The sequence below is a fragment of the Strigops habroptila genome, chromosome 1 (assembly GCF_004027225.2).
Source record: "Strigops habroptila isolate Jane chromosome 1, bStrHab1.2.pri, whole genome shotgun sequence".
NCBI lineage: Eukaryota > Metazoa > Chordata > Aves > Psittaciformes > Psittacidae > Strigops > Strigops habroptila.
In genome coordinates, this window is record NC_044277.2 from 49,034,193 (window position 1) to 49,055,365 (window position 21,173).

General features: G+C 38.4%; 1 protein-coding gene across 1 annotated transcript; it reads left to right on the plus strand.

Moving 5' to 3' along the window:
- Positions 1-4,513: 4,513 nt before the first annotated feature.
- On the plus strand, positions 4,514-19,729 carry CLUL1 (clusterin like 1). The gene is made up of 9 exons (XM_030476062.1): positions 4,514-5,043; positions 5,941-6,050; positions 7,558-7,706; positions 10,252-10,419; positions 12,275-12,719; positions 13,985-14,122; positions 15,982-16,196; positions 17,273-17,443; positions 19,575-19,729. The coding sequence occupies exons 2-8, from the start codon at positions 5,948-5,950 to the stop codon at positions 17,438-17,440; spliced, it is 1,386 nt and encodes a 461-aa protein (XP_030331922.1). The 5' UTR covers positions 4,514-5,043; positions 5,941-5,947; the 3' UTR covers positions 17,441-17,443; positions 19,575-19,729.
- Positions 19,730-21,173: the final 1,444 nt, after the last annotated feature.

The window sequence follows — 21,173 nt, forward strand, 5'->3', positions numbered from 1 at the left end:
CTCTCTTTGGGCTTGCTGCCCTGCAGGCACTGGAGCAGGTTCCACTTTAAACGCAGCAGAAGCAAGAAGCCAAATTACCAGCCAGAGGATTATTCCCCAACACAGCAATTTCAAGTTTCTTCACTGAATATTATCAAGGCTCTATCCTAAATGCCTTCAATTACTTTTCAAGAAAGCAGCAGATTAGGACAGTTAGCAGCATCTTAAAGAGTTGTTCAGCACCTCACAAACTGATAATTCATCCATCTTAATTTCATTACACTACAGAGTTGTTTCCAATAACCAGCCACTCTTTTAACTATCTGATATAGAGCTGAATAATGGAGATATGCTTAAGCAAACCAGATGAATACACACAAGGAACCCTGTTCCTTTCAGTTGCAGGCTGAAAGCTGATATATTACATGTCTGCATGCAATAAAATTTTTTGTTTTAATGTTCCTAGGGAAGCTTGAAACTAAACCCTTGCAAAACATTTGGTTCAAAACTTTAGCATTTTAATATTAAATGCTTCCTGAAATGTTTGTGTAACTGTGCCATGCAGGTTTGCTTCATATCTTTATAATAAATTGTTTCTAATTCATTTTGTTATCCTTGCACTGACTTTGATATCTCCTGCTGGTAACATAACATCAGCGATAGTGCTACTCCAAGTTCAATAGTTAGTTGATATCCCAAACACAAATTCTGAAGACAACCGCATAATTTTTAGGTTTCAGCTTTATTTCGTCTTATATTCAACTCTAAGGTTTTAATACTCTGTTCCTTAAAATGCATTAAATTTCTTTACGTTATAGATTTGTCTCCCAGACGTGGTGTTCAGTATCACAATAGGTCCCTTCTGCAATGTCTCTGGATGAGGTGTGAAGATACTTTGCATGCCCCTGTGAACAACAGTTGTCACGTCACTGCTGGGACTGGTATTTAGAAGTTTGTGTCAAGGCCCTTGAGGGCTCGGCAAAAAAAACCCAGCAGTGAAGGGGAAGATTTTTTCTATACTTAATTGTCATCCTGACTGTCCACAGATAGACAAGCAAAAAGAAGTCAGAAAAGGCTCATCATTTCAAAGCATGCTAAGCCTTGTGAAAATGGTCTTGCTGACCTCAAAAACTGTAGATTAATAGTTCCAAATGAAGCCATGCAAAATCTTAGTGTGATGCTCTAAGTTATGCAGGCTGACTTCACGCCTTCAGCTGGTTTCATGTTTGTGTTGAGCACAGTGCAGAGTCCTGACCTAGCATTGCTTGACCCTCCATCAGACAGGGTAATTGTGTCAGCTGCAGGGCTCATGAACTTTAGGATCCTGTCACACCAACACGGCTGTGCTACTTTTGTGGCCTGAGCTGGTATTTTTGCAAGACATGCAGCTTAGACTAGCTATCCAACTTAGGGGAGCCTCAGCTCCTTAGTCTGAGGCCTTCCATCATTGACTGAGAACATCTCAGGAGCTTGCCTCTCTCTCTGGACTAAAGAAGGAGCCTTGGTTCCTAACTTCAGCTACTCAGGTAGAGCTCAAAGGCAGACTGCATACAAATGGAAGAAGGTCTCCAAAAGCCTTTGAAATACAGGGAAAAGCAGAAACCACTCAGGGACTCCTGAATTACTAGAAAGGATTAAAACCAAACCAAACCAAAAAACTTCACACAACAAAAGTTCAATTCTATAGCCTTAAAACCCATACAAACTGTTAGCAAAGCTTTGTTCATGCTTCACATTAGCCATGTAATTACACCATCAACCCCCACTAGGATTTAATTTCAACTGAAAGCAGTGGAACTAATGGTGTGCTTACAAATAAAGCTGATTAAGATTTTGTAGAACTGGGAACTATTTCATACAGGTATCAAGAGATTTAATGTCAATATGTAGCAATCTGCATGACTCATAGAGTCAATAAAATATGCGCAGGTATTTTCGAACAGATCGTTATATGACTGGCCTAGCTCAGAAAGAAATGTGAAAATACATAGCATGAAAAACTATTCCAAACAGCAAATAATTGTGTAAATACATAACTGGAACAAAATCCTACAGCTGATGTATAACACAGGAAATTCCATTTCAGCATATTTCTTGATGCTTAATCCTGCCAGGTGGAATGGATCAACAAAAAGGGAGAAGTCAGAGTACATTGTGAAAAAATGTTATACATTTGTGGGGGTCATCCAACAGACAGAAGGAAACTTCATAAAGCAGCTTCAACTCTCATTGCTCAAGTTCAGCTGGGTTCAAGCTCAATATCTATCTGTATCATTATAATTATTTATGTTTCAATTTATCAGTGTCTTGCAAAAAGCCTGTTTTTACTGAAATCCCTTTTCAAGCTATTTCCTTTAATTTTTTCTTTAATTGTTTTTATACTTCATATATACATATGAATTTCAATTAAAATACAACAGCACTGGAATAGCAGTTGGGGTGGGGAAAAAGAAACTTTCTACAACTTTCTAACAAGAGCTTCTTCAGACTGTCTCCTATATGATTCAATGTTAGAAGAGTACCTTATAATTCGCAAGAGCGTCAGTAAGCACTGAATCATACTGCTTGTATTAGACTGCAAAGAAAATAACATATCAGCATAATGTCATGATGGCATACTGTAGCTGACTGAAGCACTCAAATTCAGAGGAAAGTAAAATATTAAGAGCAAACTGTTGAAATGGCAGCTGAGATAGATAAAAATTGGAGGTCTCCACAAAAGGCCACTGCAAATCAGACTTGGAATGTTAAAAGAGAGTGGATATTTGATATGAAACCTGAAGGTATAATTGGTGAGATTTTTGTTTAATTAAATTCAAAGCAGAAATGAGAGAGGAAAAAATTTCCAGAGTGAGCACAACCATTGTGTCTTTCAGGAACAGTGTTGGGTTCTTAAGTACACTTCAGAGATTAAGTTTAAGCCCAAGTTTAACTTCAACAGGTGTACTAGCTCTAGACAATTTTGTCCTCAGGTTCCTTAGACCTCTTCTTTAATCCATTAGATGAAATAACATTAGAGCAAAGAACTAGGATTTAGTGGTTTTGTAAAAAGAGATAGATACATACAGTATATATATAGTATCTATAGATATATAGTTATAATAATGCCTATTTCCATGTGATTACACAGTGGTCATAATAAAGTGTGAGGAATAACATCTAAGACAATGCAACATACATTGCAATGTTCAAAATCAACTGAATTGAGAAAAGAAGCCTGACACACATCAGCGTGACATGTCTCAGCATTAGCTTCAGCAGAGATTTCCCTTAAGGACTGGCTTTGCAAGGTGCAAGAGTGTGCTTGACCAGAGACATCCCCCTGCAAAGGACTTCAGAAGATGGGCAATTCTGAACATAAGTGGTGGGATCTGTGCCAGAGGCAGCCTCCAGCCTCTCCACCCTGGGGAAGGAGTGCTGCTCTCCCTCCCTGCAGTGCTGAGGCTGCTTGCTTTCTTGCAAATCCCAGTGAACTATAGGTGATGTGTTGAAACTGCCCTTTTTGCTCTGGGTCAGACAAAGCTTTCTCTATATTGAGTCAGGTCCAGAAAGGCCAGCAGTAACTTTTGCTAGTAAATGACTATTATCAAACATAAATGCCAAAGAAGAGGACGCAATCCCTTGCAGTGAAAGATTAAAGTCTTTTTTAGGATTCGTTACACACGTAGGCCAATAACACACATTTCATAAGTGTCTGTAATAGATTGTCTTCCTTTGTTCAAATGTATTTTCCATTTACTCTCTATCCTGAGCCAAGCATGAGGCCCAGAGAGGAAGACTGCCCCTTTTACATCAGCCCAAGCCCCAGGGCTGCTTAACAAACAGTGTGACCAGGGGATTGTGAAGTGTGCAACTGTGCCTGCTTGTTATTACCACAAAAGAGAACTTGAAAGGTTTTGCGTAGTGAGGAGTCTTTGGTCAAGGATTTAGCAGCATTTCAGTGAGCCAGCAATTCATATATATTAAAATAAAATACGTATTCCACTCCCATCCATCATTTTCAGAAAATAAGAGTGGAGCTATCTTAATTTTTAATGCAAATTGTGGACTTGCAGTTCTAATTAGAGCTAACAGGTTCTCCACTCTTCCTGGTAACATGTTTAAAAATAAACCCTTCAAATCTCTTGCCTAAGCAGCATTAATCATGCTAGATCTTAACCACCAATCATCAACGAGCTTTTATGAGCTATGAGGTAAACAAAAAAGAATGGGATGTTTTAAAACTGCTGTTACAGACCATGAGCTACAGACATCTACTTTCCTCTGTCTCCTCTTTGACTTCAAGGGAGTATTATTGCTGAACATCACAAGGTGGGATATGATTTGCTAACAATAATTGTCCGTATTCTATATCAAGCATCTGTTAGTGTTTAAATATCTCATTTCAAAGCAACTAAAACTTCATGCAGGTCAGATCCCAGACATATTTCGCACACATGGATTAACTGAAGAAAATCATTAAAAGGGCAAACCCCCAAAACATTAGCAAGCATAATGATGTACAAAATGCCAAAATGTGCTTATCTCCTTTCAGACTCTACTCATATGCCAGCCTGCATCTGGATTCCTGATTTTTTTCCCCTATATCTTCAGAAGATATATGAAGAAGGCCATTATGTAATACTGTGCTTTTTATAGCAAACTAAAACTACACTGAAGAGATTAAATGTTGGAAGCTATTTTTAGCCAAACTAATTGCAACAATTTCACTAAGAGCATAAGCTGCAGATGTCTCCTAAGGTAAAAACCAAGGCAATGGAAGAGCTGGGAAGAGGAAAGACTACCGACTACAGAAAAACAGCAGACCCAAATTACATCAAACGATGTAATTCTGCCCAACGCTCCCTCTAGTGGTTTTGCCCACAGAGATGAGCATGGGGTCCCATACACGCAAAGTCCTCCAGCCTAATGACAAAACGTCCCGTTAATAGGATTAAGTACCTTCTCATCAGATAAGTAGAACATGGCAAAATCCCTGACACTCCCAGCAATTAGATCAGACGCAGCCCGACCCCTTCCTGACGCGGGGAGCAATTTTGCAGAGGAGGTGTTTCAGTATTAATGGTAAATATATTGATTTTTTTTTTAAACTTTTCTTTGGTGATGGGTTTGTATTTCTTTGTAAAGTTAAATGGTCTTTTGTTATAAATGTAAAGGTACAATATGCAAGTAATTTGCTATAGAAGTAAATCCAGGCTATAAATAAATCCAGGCTCTTAATTTACATTTGTATTTGCAGCTGGTAACTGCATCTCCATGAAGGCTATACTGGCTAACAAGAAGTTACTTAAATACTGTGTTCACTTAATCAGATGAGAACTATGAAGTACAGTTGCATGGTTTCTAAAAAATAAACCTTTCTCCTCTAATTGTTCTTGGGTGGCAAATAAAGCAAAGGGCATTTCTTTATTTTGTAGGAATTTCTTCCAATTGCTGATGCGTTTGTTTACAAAACTGACCTAATTGCTATTTCTTTGCATACCTATTATTGTGTCTGTTATATGAAGTATTATCCTGAAGGACAAGGAAAGGAATTGTATGTATGGAGACAACAATCTAGAAATTTCCCTTTTTAAATTTGGCAGTAATATTTAACATGGATGCATTTATAATATGAAATAAGGACAAAGTGTGAGATCAGTAGTTACTGTGTTTCATAAGGAAGAAAAGGGACAGATTGAGCTGCATAAGCTTTTGGTTTTATATATGTGTTCTTGTTCTGCTACACCACTGTGCAAACTCAGTGGAATTCATCTAGTTAGTCCGAATAGGTAATTACAAATGAGGTCAAGCTTCTTATTCATGTGTTTTCACTAACAGTAGCGTTTAGGTGCATGTTAGAGATCTCAGAAACCATAGCTAAAGTCAAAATTAATGGGAACTTATATAATACTTAGTAAACATTACACCTAGGCATTTGAGAATCATGAGGATGCTTACGTTTAACTGCTTCTTTAACAGAAAGAACATGAAGTCCTCTTGGTTATTTATAATGTACGTGCTATGGCTGAACAGTCATCAGTGTGCACCGACAAAGCAGGAGGAAATGAATCTCCGGGAAAACCTGAAGTGTATGTATGCCTTTCTTACCAGGGATGTGCTGAAAGTCCCTGGGCCCAGGTCTCCAGTCTCCTGGTGCATTTTGACCTCTGTCAAGAGGATCTGCTTTTAAGTATGGAGCTTAGAAACCATCATAAAGCTGACTCCATGCATCCAAACACACACAGTGGGGAGATCAGAACAACTGGGATGAGAAAGTAAAGGGATTAACAGATAAGCATCCCCTTGTAAAAAAGTATTAAAGCTCTTTTATAGTTTATTTGGTTTCTCATAGATCATTAGAATATCAACTGAAAATTAAATTCAACAGGCTTTGAATTATTCTGTTCATTTAAAAAATGTTTGAAAATGTTTATTCTACAATTAAGCACTTCATTGGAAAAGATGGTTATTACAAATGATTGAAACCAAATTACTTCATTTTGAAAAAAGCAATTATTCTGCATATAGTCACCTTTAAGCATGGCTATATTTGTGGATAGGAATCCCAAGAGGATCAGCCATGAAATATTACTTTGCTTCAGTCCATGTTAATAATATTTCTGTAACGAACAAAAACTTAGGGAAGGAGAAGAAAGATATAAAGGAAGAAATGACTGGTGTGCTTTTGGCTGTCTCAGAGAGTTGGATTTTTCACTTGTTTTGCATAGCTTCAGTGATATTCACGGTATTTCTGGAAAGGGAACAAATACAGACAAAAGATAGGCAACCGTGCAGAACTTCAAGGTGCAACATGTGGGCTAACCTGGGCTTTCACCAAAACTCTACAGTCATTACTTCACCAGAAGTCTAGAGATTGTATTCTTATGAAAGCAGGTTGAAGGCACCTCTAGTATACATTTTCAAAATGTAAAGGGAAATTATCACAGGCTGCTTTTAGATAGATATAGAATCATAGACTCATAGAATGGTTAGAGTTGGAAAGCGTTACGGTTGGAAAGGATCTTAAGATCATCTAGTTCCACCCCCTGCTGCTATGGGCAGGGACACCTCACACTAGACCAAGCCCAGCCTGGCCTTGAACGCTGCCAGGACTGGAGCATTCATCACTTCCTGTTCCAGTGCCTCACCACCCTCACAGTAAAGAACTTCTTCCTTATATATAAATAAGTTATGTCATTAGAAAACTGATGAGTAATCCTTGGAGACATCCAAAAGCCAGGATGAGGTCCTAAGCAACCTGATCTAGCTGACTCTGCTTTAAACATGGGGGTTGGGGTCAATGATCTCCAGGGATGCCTTCCAGCCTCAGCTGTTCTGGGATTCAGTGATCAGCAGTGGGACAGCTGAATATATAGCTTGAGTTACACACAGCTGATCACTGGCAAAGGCTCTGGGTCAGATTCTTATCTGATGGAAACTGTCTTGGCTCTGTGTTATTCAGCATTCACTATCTAAAGATTTGGCTCTGCAACTGTAGGGAGACACAGAGCTGTTTTATTTTCTATCATCAGTGCATGACAATTTGTGATAGTGTTAAAATCTGATTAAATCATTGTATAATTTGGCTTTTTTTAGTGTTATCTGAAGTTGGAGAGAAGTATGTAGATGAAGAGGTAAAGAAAGCTTTGATTGGTATTAAGCAGATGAAAATTATGATGGAAAGAAATGAAGATAAGCACATAGATCTGATGAAAACCTTGAAGAAGAGCAGTGAAGAAAAAAAGGTAACTGAAGTGCATCTGGGATTTTTTTGCTTGTATTTCTGTTAAGTTGTGGCTATTTTTAATCAAAGATGAGCCAGGTTGTATAAGGGTTTAGTCTACCTCCTGAAAGTAGTAGGGCATGCCGTTGTGCTTAGGCCAATAAGCAACCCAGCAGGGGTCCTTTGGTGTCTTCCCTTTTTTGGGAAGAATGTAAACCACATTGTATGTACACTCTGAGCAGGATACATCTCTTTACGCAGTCACAGGGTTAATAGAAAATCTGTTTCTGCCCCTTTCTCTCACTAGCTGAAGAAAACGCTCATGGCACCTCCATAGAGGCTCTCACTTCCTGTCTCCTGGAAGCAGAGGTTGGGCCAATAGACATTCTTTAACAGCCTATCAGGAACCTCGATGTTCACATTTCAGAAGAAGTTAAAACATTAGTTTATATTTGCCAGTTGCTTAAGAAAGAGCTTGCCTGCTGCCAGGGCCCTGGCAGACTAATGCTTCAACCCTGAGGGAAGCTTTCAGAGTGCACTGGAATAAAGCACTGAACAAGAGCACCACCTGCCTCACTGGTGCCTCTTCCTGATTGTGAGGTTCTTTTGAAAGCTATAGGTGAAGAGTTTCTGGTTTTCCTCAGAAATACAGCTTTCTAACTGAGTGGCATACTGTTAATTCTTCCCTGTGGCGGAATGTCTAAGCTATTTTTAAAATGAAACAGAAAGAGTGAGCACTAGACAAAATACAGCTGATTTACTACCAGTTAGCAAGTTACCTTCTCCCAGCCCATCCTGGTTGCAAAGTAAAACACATTATCTGACACAACCTTCCTTGAGATTTGAGTGCTCTCACTTTATTCTGCAACTGGGAGGTAACCAGCAGCAGCCTAGTCAAGCTGATGGTGACCACCATGTAAAGGTACAGAAGTTCTGCAATAAAAGGAGATATTAAATGCTGTATGTGGACTCAAACATTACTTTTGAGAGAGAACCTGAGTTTTGTAACATCCAGGTGCCAGAGTTGCTGCAACAGCAATGTGTTGATTAAAGTATTGCATTCACTGCTTATTTCTAGAAATCCCCTGCTTCGCTGAATTCACACCAAGGCAACTGCAAGTAACTGTATAAAGGTATTTTGTGCAGAAGCTCTAGCAGCTCTGCCCTGCATATCTTTATACACCTCAGGCCACAAGATACTTCCCAGCTTGCTTTGCAAACTTCAGACCTGACCTTCAGAAAAATACCAAAGCCACAAGTGATAATGTGCCCTAGAGAAAGTATAGGGTATCAGGGGAATTTCCAATGTTCTAGTGCAATGCCTAGGCTCAGAGCCATGTTCTCAGGTGATCTTCAGAAATAGAGATTACTGTATATTAAAAAAAATACAAAGATCCTAACTCTTGCTTTCAATGAAGTTCAAGGAAAATTCCTTCTTGGCCCAACATCTGCTAGTTAGTTTAAACTATTTGTATTACCAAGCCAAAAAGTGCTTGATAGCTTTCTAACATCTTTAGGAACACCAGTACACTCCCATGATCTACACTGTTGACAGCTCTTGCTGGATGATTTCACTTACACAGAACTTACAACTACAGCGAGAGATCAAAAACCACTGAATAAATGTATTAGAAAGATCAGAAAATAATTAAACATAGACTATGAAGCCCACAGTTACTGTCTCTACCAAGCACATTCTGACAGAAGATTTCTTTCCTGTGAGCCTCTTCCCTACGGAAATGCTGCCAGAAAGGAGTAAGACTGACAAATTAAAAGGTTTCTGTCACACTTAGGAACAACTTGGAACATTGTCTGGAACATTTTTAAAGTGGTAAAATATGTTGTACTTCCAGAAAGAAATTCATGATGTGCAATCTACTTCAATGGGAAGAACTCCTCTGTCTTTCTATTGCTGAGTCATCTAAGCCATGATGCTTCTGATCAGTTCACCTTTGTGCTCTACATGATCCAGTAAATAGAAGCAGTGTTGCAAAATGCATCTTGTTTCTGTTCAGTATGGAAGGAGTGCCTCACACTTCCACAAGAGCAGGAAGAAACCCCCTCACCACAGTCTTTTGATTAGTATAATCCCAGAAGAAATGCTATACTTTTACATAGTTCTGGTCATAAGAATTTATGTATGACAAGGACCTAGCCTCATGAAATACCAGTCCCTTAATGAATAGAGCAGGAACAGATGAATACTGCAGATATGATAGGGAGGAAAAAATTGTATGAATTGAGCACATAACCCTGTGAGAGGTTGAATGCTTCTTGCACAGAAAGACGTGGATTTTTTTCATAACCTCAAAGATCCAGGTAGAGTATAGAGATCCATTTGGTTTTGTAGGCTGTGCCCTCTGACATGAGAAAAACACTGAAAGGAAAAAGTTCTAAATTTTCACTTCCCTCCATATGTTACTCAGATGAGAAGACAATCTACAATAACAGTTAAGGATTAGCAAAAAAAGAACCACAAATAGCCAGAATGAGTGGTCAGCACTGGGATAAATGTTTAGAATATTAATCTGAAAATTGCCCTCAACTGAATCTTTTTTCTTACTTAGCAAGCCTTGCGACTTATGGATGAAGTAAAGGAAAGATTAGAAGAAGAAGAAAGACAATGTCAAGTAACCTTGAAAAATCTATGGGATGAGTGTGAATCTTGTTTAGAAAGCACCTGCATAAGATATTATACAACTTGCAAACATGGTTTGTCAACATTTAGAAGAAAGGTAGGAAAAAATTTTGTATCTGGGAAATGCTCCTGAACTCACCTAACAGTTTTAGAGAGAACACGTCTTATTTTCTCAATATCCATATCTGCCAGTTATTATGTGGTTACTAATATTAATTTGATTTGGAGGGTCTGGAAATGTTATATGGCAGAGATTACATGTGATTATATTCATTGAACATTGACCCAAAAAGAGTTTGGTTGCACCCTGGTGTGACTCCATGGACACTGATTATTCCAAGAGAGTCACACCATATATATAATGTTGTCTCTCACAGTAAGACTTGCATTAAGATGCTCAATAACTGTGGAAAATGCCACATAGATTCTTTATGGTCCATCTGAAAATCAGCAGAGTTAATTGTGTAGCTATAGTTAGCAAAATTCCATGGGGAATAAAAATCACCTACTTATACAACATCATTATTTCCTGTATTTATTTTATTTTAAATTTGCCCTTTAAGTAACAAAATAGCTTTAAAAGGCTTAACTTTTTTTTTTTTTTTTGTAAAGGAAACTGTCAGCAAAGGAGATTCTCCTAATTCTACCAGAAAGAAGATATGTTTTCCTGGCTGGCACATTATTATTTCAATATTTAACAAAATTGTGATTGCATTTTTCATTTGAGCATATGCTTGAAGTGCAGCTTAACAACCAAAACTGTGCAATTACTGCTACTGAAATTTTAGCCCAGGCATTGAAAAATATAGTAACTTAAAAATTAAACATGGTGCATTTCAGAAGTGACAAGGGTTAGAGCAAAGGTGTTTTAACATTTGTGCATATTCTTAAAATTATTCAGGTGAAAATGTGGAAGATATTAAGACAGTTGATGATACTTTCAGCTTTTTATATACGTCTTGTGGATACCTCAGATGTATCTCTTGGACTTTCAAGTGTCTGTGAATGTCAGGTTGAAATTACTGCAGTAAAAATATTATACACTGCACTGTCACTGTCTTTGACCTTCTTGTTGACTTCCTCAGTGAGCTGTATGGTTTGAAGCATTCAAAGTAAGAAATGTGCTGTGACCTAAATTGTTTTAAAGAAAGAGGACAAAGACGGTAGCTGTGGCTGATGACACACAGGCAGCAGGGGCAATACTGGCTTAGGCTGTTCCTGCAGTGCCGTTTCACAACTCACCTTCCCTCTGAGCTGCACTAGTGGTCAGATCAAGCAGCTGATCCAATTAAAAAAAAAAAAAAAGTATGTGTATATCTATATGTGTGTTTGGCAGGGTGCTTCTTAATGCTTACCGGTTTTCTAATGCCATGAAGCATGGCTCCACAAAACACCATCTGCTCAGATAAAGGTAGTACATTGAAGCACCGAGCAGGGAACCAATGGCTGAGACCCAGGAACTGGGAACTCTATAAAGCAGGGTTGACACTCTGCCTCTTCCGTCATCAAACCATGGACTCGGAGCCACTGTTTCATTGCTTTTATTGGGTCTCAGATTGCACAAGGACACGAGGGTGTTTACAGATCACTGCAAGAACAATCACCTTCTGTTCCCTACTCTGTGTATGAGTACCACAGAAATGTTTCCAACATAAAGTCCAAATTGTTTGTTGGAAGAAACCCAAGTGCCAATACTAACTTTGAGCCTCCACAGATTAAAGGACAACTGGCAATGCTTCTACTCCAGATCTGATTTGGAGCTAATGATTTAGGCTGAATGTACTTTCACTCTTTAGTGTCTTAAATTACTCTGGAGACTATACTGTATTTGCCGTTATTAAGAGGGCATTGTTTCTGTGGGTATTTGAAAGAGAAAAATTAGAGCCACTTCTCTGAGAGATGAAAAACTGATAACTTGTCAGACAGCTGATCTATCTCCTTCTTATACACAGGTTGAAGATTTCTTGAGGAAAATACCTCCACTCATTTTTCCTTTTCATGAGGATCAAGGAAAAGACATCCAGTTTAATGAAAAGCTTGAGAAAGAGGATACCCAGCTAGTAAAAATAGAAGATTTATTTAGCCAACTGTTATCAGACATGGGCTCCATATTTGACAGAAGTTTAATTTTTTTCAAGCAGATGCAAAAAGAATTTGATCAATCTTTTCAGACATATTTCATGTCTGAGCTGGACTTGAATGATTCCCCCAGCACGCCAGCTTTACCTGAGGTTACCACCAGAAATGACAGCTCACAGAAAGGCTGGGATATACCTGTCTTCTTACAGGCAGTTTTTGATTTCAGTAAGACAGTGTTTGAAGGTGTCAGCGAGGTGATTACTAAAGTATTTGATGAATACAGAGATAATAGAAGACATGTGCCAGAACAAGCTAAAGGCAAGTGTTAGAAAATGAAAATCAACTGTCAGTGACAACAAACACCTCGGGATTGCTAAACTATGGCTAATGATTCAGTTTGCTGCATGTTAGTGAGATACTGTATGGAAGCTCTGGAGCCTTTCTTGGTTAAACAGGCATGGGTCAAGAATAACTTTATCAGTTAAATGAAAAGGTACAAATCACCTGGAGATCTCAGAGAAGTGTCACAGGGGGGGTTACGGGTCCTACACAGCCTGATTTTCGTGGCAATTCTCAAAGCATTTCCAGGAGTTCCTCAGGAGCACTTGAATTCATGATGGATGCAGGTTTCCATAAGGCTGACTGACAGGTCTGATTTCAGCATCTGTCAGGATGTGATTGGTATCATATTGTACTGACATGTCATTATAAAATTATAAAAAATTAGCATAGTTCTGTGAGATGCCAAGCCATATCTCTGCCCTTGCCAAATGACATTAAGCACAGCCAGAGAGCTACCAGCCATGTTCCAAGCTACTGCAATAATGCAGTGTACCAATCAAATAGAGACCAGCCACTGAGTTTTCTAGTGACCAGAAAAATTCTGGGCATAACTTGGTTTCAGGTGATAACTCTTAATGGAGTAAAAAAGCCATAGTCAACTTTTAGAATGCAAATAAGCCTTATTCTTTGTATCTTACTAGTGCAGATAAAAAAATAAGCATTATTCAAATACATGCTGGTGCCTGTTTATAAGGAGATCACAGTAAGCACATGCCATAACTCTGAGTGGCAGGTGACATAACCATTATATGGTCATCAGGAAATATAAAGTTAAGCGATTCTTCAACAGTGTTTTTTATTTTTTCCTGTATAATGACTCATGTTACCTCAGAAATAAGCTTTGATACTGTGCTGTCATTTATCTGTACGTGATTATGAAACATTTTGACTTTCTAAGGGTCAAAAAGATCTTACCAGCACTTACATGTTGTAGAAATATCATGTAATAAGATTAGCAACTGTTTGGCTGTTACTGGGGAATATGCTACTATGCCTTTATAAGGGAATATATTATAGTGGCACGAACTCCTTGAAAGAAAATATGATTTGTATCTTCTCCTGACTTCTGCTTTTTAATGTTTTACTGCTTTTTGAAGGAGGGATAGAAGGGAGGATTTATGCCAGATATTCTGGATAAAGAGCAAGAAATCATATTCTAGCACACAGAGCAGGTGATTAACATATATTTATCAAGACCTTAAGCTTAATGGCAGTCTAAAAATACTGTGACTTCATTCTAGATCCTGATAGAAGTGGCATGTTCTCAAAAATTGTGCCAGGGCGCCAGAGACCTCTGTGCAGGGAGCTTCAGGAGAACTCTTCTGGATGCCCACAATTTCATGAGAGATGCCAAAAATGTCAAGACAATCTTTTGCATGGTAAATAGCTACTTTCTGATTATGTTTTTTTCTCTAATGCATTGATCACTGGTTTGTAGATTTTGAGGCTGTCATTCTCTACTGTGCTCTTTCCACACTTTTGGAATTAAATATTCACTCACTGAGGTTTTACTGTAACTACGGATACAAACTCTATTCCTCATTCCAGACGAGTTCAACTACCTTTCCCACTGTCTCCACAGAGTGTCAGTATAACTCAGTTGTTAACACACGACTGGAGGTCCAAAGACGTTCTACACTCTGTAACAAAACACCTATTTTGTTTATGTTGCCGTCCTGCAGAGAAGCAAGACGTTAGGCGTTAATCGATCCTGCCTGGGATCAGTAGAAGCGCGAACAGAAAGTGAGAAGCCCAAATTCCTGACACTCGCTTCTCCTGCAGACAGCCAGACATAACATCAGATAGCACCGAGCTCCTCACAAGGAAAGCAAACGCTGGAAAGCCTGTAATTATTCTTTGTTGAACTATGTCAGGAATTAAGCCTGACATGAAGGACAGAAAGGGGTCTGCTTGTCAGCACGTAAGGAGATGGCAAAACTCTGGCATACACCCTCCATGGGCATATGGAAAAACAATCAGACTGCATCAGCTAGAATTGGTCTCAGGACTCCCGCAGCACCATAAACCATCTGTATTTCCAGAATTATTTAGGTCTTAAAAGCCTCAGAACATGCTTAAACCCAAATGGCTTCAGAATATCTCCAGTATGGCAAATATTAATGATCCAATTACACATTTTGAAAAGAATATCAGACCACTTCCATCGCACTAAAAATATCTTTTTGTCTACAACTGAGTATTACAGATAGCAGTTTGTATCCGTGGTTACTGTACTATCAGCCTGAAGGTGTCCCTTGATAGTTCTATTTGACAGAGAATAAATTGAATATTTCCATAGCAATTTTTGTATGAGTTTCATATAACATTCTTGTTCTAAATACATATTTTAGTAAGGAAAAAAAACAGCAATCTTCAGTTCTGAATTCATGGCAGTTGTTACTAGTCACAAACTAATATCTAACTGTTGTTAGATAAATATTGGGCTTTCGCACTCAACAGGAATACTAACATACACTGTGGGCCTTCTTGTTATAACCTATATAATAGAATAATAGAATAGTTTGGGTTGGAAGGGACCTTTAAAGTTAGTCAGCTAGCCCAACCCCCCTGCAATAAGCAGAGACATCTTCAACTAGACCACATTGCTCAGAGCCCTGTCCAACCTAGCCTTGAATGTTATGAGGAACGGGGCATCCACCACCTCTCTGGGCAACATGGTTGGCTTTCTGGGCTGTGAGCACACACTGCTGGGTCATGCCCAGATTTTCGTCCACCAGTGTCCTCAAGTCATTCTTTGCAGGGCTGCTCTCCATCCCTTCATCTCCCAGCCTGTATTGATACTGGGGGTTGGCCCAACCCAGGGGCTAGTCTTTTGTTGCTCTTTTAAATATGAGCAATTAAAAGCAAAATATAATGTATAAGGAGATTATGAAGTTGCTATATGTAAAGTCTACAAGTTCTTATTTAGGAACCTAACTATTCTATGATTCTGTGATTCTATAAAATATATTGCCATGAAATATGAAATGACCTTAAAGTACTTGATAAGTCATTGTACTACAACAAATGTGATAATTCATTTGGTCATTATGAGCCTAAACTAAATCTACCAGAAGAGGTCAGCAAGAATTACTCTCTTTTCTTAGCCTTATTTAAACACCAAGCCAAAACATGCCCCCTTGCTAGACTTTTTACAGTAAGAATTTCAGATAGAAAAGATGAAGTACAAGATACACTAGTTTCATATAAGCTTCATGTTGGCTGTCTTTTCTAACAGATTGCCCAAACATTCCCGAACTGCACATAAAGTTTGATGAAGCCTTTAAGCTGGTTAATCTCTCAGGGGAGCAGTACGAACAGATTCTCCAAGTGGTTCAGCATCATACAGAAGACACTTCCTACTTATTGAACAAAATGAAAGAAAGATTTGGGTGGGTGTCTGAGTTATCCAATATGACCATCGGACCAGAAAACATTTTCAACATAGTTAAGGTAAGGGATGTCTTCCAAAGGGAGCTATTATGCAGTGCTGTCTTTGACCTAAGGTTTGCTCATACGCATGCTCTTGGGGATTGTGGATGTCTGTACGTGTGTAATGTTTGGTTTCTACAACATGAAGTTCCTACTCATCTTGAATCTGAAACTCCAGAGATTAGAACTGTTTTCCTCTAAATCCTTTTAGTCTGATGGATGACTGACAGGCTAACTTGAATCACTGCCTGATAAGAGTAAATTGACACTAGCAGCTTTGACTGGCCTCAGATTACCTTCACAGATAAAATTCACTGTACCAGTCAGTAACACATCTTTATTGGATCACTGAACACCTACCTAGATGTCTATGTCTCTACTTATATATCCAAAAGCTCAAAGAAGGCAAATGTTATGCACATTATTGAAATGGGAGCTGCATATCTTTTACAGCATTAGTCAATATTCCAATAAATAACTCTATCTCAAGAATATATTAAAGGTAAATTCAGTCTGTTTTCTTGGGCAAGAGACAAATCCTATCCTCCCTTCCAACTCAGAAATCCAATGTACTACTATTACTATAAGAACTTTATACAAAATATTGTGCAATCCACCAAAAAAGCGAAAATTCAGGAACAAGGGGTCAATATTTAAGCACACTGTCCCATCTGAGTCCAAGCTATCTGCTCTAGGAAAATAAAGCTACAGAACTAAGTCTGGTTTAGAAAAACACATAGAAATTATTAACTTTAAGCACACAAACTGTGTCTTGAAATTAGTGAGACCACACACACAAGTTTTCACTAGGAGAGCAGAAGTTCTTTACAGGTGTAGTTCACGGTATAAACATTAACATGCAGTTCTTTAATATGGTCTCGCAGTGCCATGTCAGCTCTTCCCACCACCTACAATAAGCTTCGGCATAAATTCAGACACCCACTGTCTTTACAGAAGAAAGTAAGGAAAGTAGAAAAGCCTAAAATTTTCTTTAATTAATTCTCCCTTATTAAAGACAGTAGGCACAGAGGGTATAAACAAAACTGAAAGTACACAGTAGTTTGTAGTGTCTAAAGTATTTATTTGTTCTCATCTAGGTGGTACCTGGGGATCCCTCTGGTAAAAATGAAACCATGGTAGAGGTGAATATCCTGACTTCACCTACTTTCACCATCAAAGTTCCTCCCAACTTAGACCCAAGGAGTGCTGAATTCATTGAATACATAGCTGGGAAAGCACTGCAACTATATAAGCAGAATTTTTAAGCGGTAAGTTCATTCTTCCTCCTTTCATAGAGAAAGCAATTCTTTACATTTCAGTACACTTTAGTTGGAACAGGATTCAGTCACATAACATACAAGACCGTCTCCTCAGAAACAACACACTGACTGAGACAAACACAAGTGTTATGGAAAAAAACCCAAATGCTCAATGCTCTAGCCTGTGAAACACAGGCATGATGATATTAAAGGATTTTACTTATTTAACTGTGAAACCCTTCATCTTGAAGTAACATCTGGGATGAGGCAATGGGATGATAAATATTCCTTCAGAATAGAATTGCCTCACAACCACGGTCCAGAGCCTTGGCATCGGAAACCATGTCTGTGTGTTCATTCATCATGAATGAACTGGAATTACCACTATTAATTATGTTTTTTATTTTTGGTGGCATTTAAGAACATGTTTCAGAGCATGTTCCACATTATTTTAATAACAAAGTAGTGCAAAATTAGAATCAGCACAAGGACTTGAAACGGCTATCTTACCATAACATTTTCCTTAGCAGCACTCTGCTCAGATTACTGGTGTTAATAGAGTCTGCAGTTTGACTCACAGGAACACAGAAAGATCCTTATCATGGCCTTCTAACCATTTTTGTAGAAAGGGCTCATGGAGGCCTTTCTCCATGCTTGAGAGATTTCCGGATGGGGAGGGAAGAACCAGGCAGAGAGGCAGGAGAAAACCGCGCTTCATATTCTCCAGTCTCACAGGGAATCTCCAGGAAACAGGGGGTGGTTACAGGTGGCATCATGCTGCTGTGATGCTAGCCAGCCACCCAGAGAAATCAAGGGGGCTCTAGGATGTGCAGCTCTGGTGGCCTCTGACTCTCACAGTTTGCTCTCCCAGGGCCAAGAGCCACAAGACACGAGACCTACAGGAAAATCGCTGCAGTGCCCTCCTAATCTTCTGAGGAGCCCTAGCTTCTGACACGGCTCCTCTTTAGGCTATGGGTGTCTGATATCCTCATCTCAACAAATAAAGCGTGACCTGAATGCACACAGAAGTCTCAGGAAGGACCTAAAAAGTATTTAACAGTAACAAAGTAGATGAAGAAAATTTCAGCATTTTCATAGAATCGCATAATGGTTTGGGTTGGAAGGGATCTTAAAGATCATCTAGTTCCAACCCCCTGCCACAGGCAGGGACACCTTCCACTAGACCAGGTTGCTCCAAGCCCCGTCCAACCTGTCCTTGAACACTGCCAGGGATGGGGCAGCCGCAGCTTCTCTGGGCAACCCGGTGTCTCACCACCCTCATAGTGGAGAATTGCTTCTTAATATCCAATCTAACTCTGCTCTCTTTCAGTTTAAAGCCATTCCCCCTTGCCCTGTCATTACATGCTCTTGTAAGAAGTCTCTGCAGATTTCTTGTAGGCCCCCTTTTTTAATATTATTTTATATTGGCTCTGGTTATTTATTTGAGATTAGCCTCATAATTTTTAAACAGATGAAAAATATAATTTCCACCAGAGAGGCTGAGGTGGGTTGCAGAATTTAGACAGAATATAATAGCCTTGCCATGAACTCTGCTTAGGTAAATATTGGTGAAATTATGTTTATATTATATTTAAAACACTATCATTTTTTAATATTTATAAATACATCAAAATTATCAGCACAGTTTCTCTATAGTTTTTCTTCAAAATTCTCTGTAATTTACATGCAGTTACTGATGATATATACTCCTTCAGATAATACAAGACTAATCTTCAAGGCTGAATGATGACAATATTGAATTCCTTAGTCTGATTATGATTTTTAGCCTGAATCTTAGTATAATTTTCCTGTGCAACATATCTTGTGTAACCATTTCATACCTGAGAAAAGTGGCATTAATTTGCAAATCACAATACCATTTTACATTCAGTTTGCACAATAGATTTAGGGTACGTGAAAGTGTGACAAAAGCAAAGAGTTAAAATTATACAAGAAAAGGGAAAGATCTGTAAGAAAGAAAAAGAGAAAAAAAACCTGTTTCTGTCTTTTTTTTTTTCCTGTCGTGTGTTTCTATAGCAAGGCACTGATACATTCCACATATACTTATTTTTCTATCTTGTTTTCTGTCCAAATTCAAAATGTTTAATATTTTTCTTCTTTTTTTTCTTTTTTATCCTAGGAAAAGATGTGTGAAATCTTTCTTCCTGTAATCCCATATATACTCCTTAGGTGGAATACCCCTAAGCTCAACATATACCTAATTGTTAAATGACTATGGCTAAAATAGTTGTATATCAATAAAATTTTGCTTAGTAAATACTGTGACATATGAGCTAGCAACTGAAAACTGTAGAAACCTTTTAACTGAAAATCAAATCCATTTTAATGTTCATTTAGTTTAAAAAGATTTTATTTCTGTTGTAAATTGGGTATTTTGGTCATGCAAAGATTTAAGAAAATAATCAGCTATAAACATAGAAGTAATTCCTATTTGCATACTGAACTTCAAGCACATTCTTAAGCCTTTTCAAGATTGGTCCCTACAGATGTTACACATTCAGCTAAGTCTGAATCAGCCACATTTCCATATGCATGTACCATATTATTTTCCAATGAAAGTGTTCCATTTCTTCTTCCAGTTGCTTTTGATGTTTATCACATACATTAAATGACTTTTCTGAATATGCAGTAATGAGTAAATCTTCTGCCTTTGGCATTATCTTATTTCTAGTTCATCTCTGGAGTCAACTTTCAAATTAATTAACAGGGAAGCCTTTATCAGAAAATATGTTTGTTTTTTCCTAGATTATGCACATTAACTTTCAATGGTATTTGCAAATCTCAATAAAGTTTGAGAACTGATCTATCTCTCAGAAGCAGAGCTCTAGGTAATTCAGTTTCACTTGCTGTGCCTGGCATTTCTAAGTATTTTTTGCACACAGTTATATTCATCATTTCCAACTGTATCTCTCCTAAATAAATTGTATTAATTTCAAAGTGTACAAACCATCTATATTAGATGTGAGTATAGAAAAATAACTGTACCCTAATTATATCACACCTTTTCCTTTACTTCTATACATGCAAGTGAGTATAGACATTTATACAAGAAAGAGGCCATTTCATTGTTTTAATTAGTGGGAAAGATGTTTTCCTGCCTGCTATAAGGGAAGGTAGCATTTCCTAATCCACAGTCCTCTGTTCCGGTCAACCTCCGCTGTATATGCCTGTATTACAGGCTCCTAATGATGGGAGATTAGCAGTCATAACTCCTGCAATCACACCAGGTGTCAGATAGCTGGGCTTTATCTGAGAGATAAGTGACTCTTACAAAATGCTTGACTTGTAAGATATAGTAACAAATAAATATTCAAAGAGTCAGTCTGTTTTCACTAACGGAGAGAGCATACCTAGAAAATTTTCAGAAGACACCAGAGTGGGAGCAGTTGTGATCAGTGCGGAAGACACGAGTCAGGATGCAAAATGACATTGAGAAACAGGAGAGAAGCTGAGATCAACAAGATGAAACTCAATAAAAGCAAGTGCTGACTAGTACCCTTAGTGAGAAAGCCAATGTGTAAATAAAATACAAAGCAGTCAGCAGCTGACAAGGCATGGCATAAAAGGATCTCATCTTTAAAAGCGCAGGTCACTGTAACACTGTTGCAACAGAGAAGGCGAGCCTGTATGTAGGACATGGCACTGCAGGAGACCGCACCAAAGATGAGGAAGGCTCGCACTGGGCTGCACTCGGGGCTTCGGCGATTCAGCATACCCT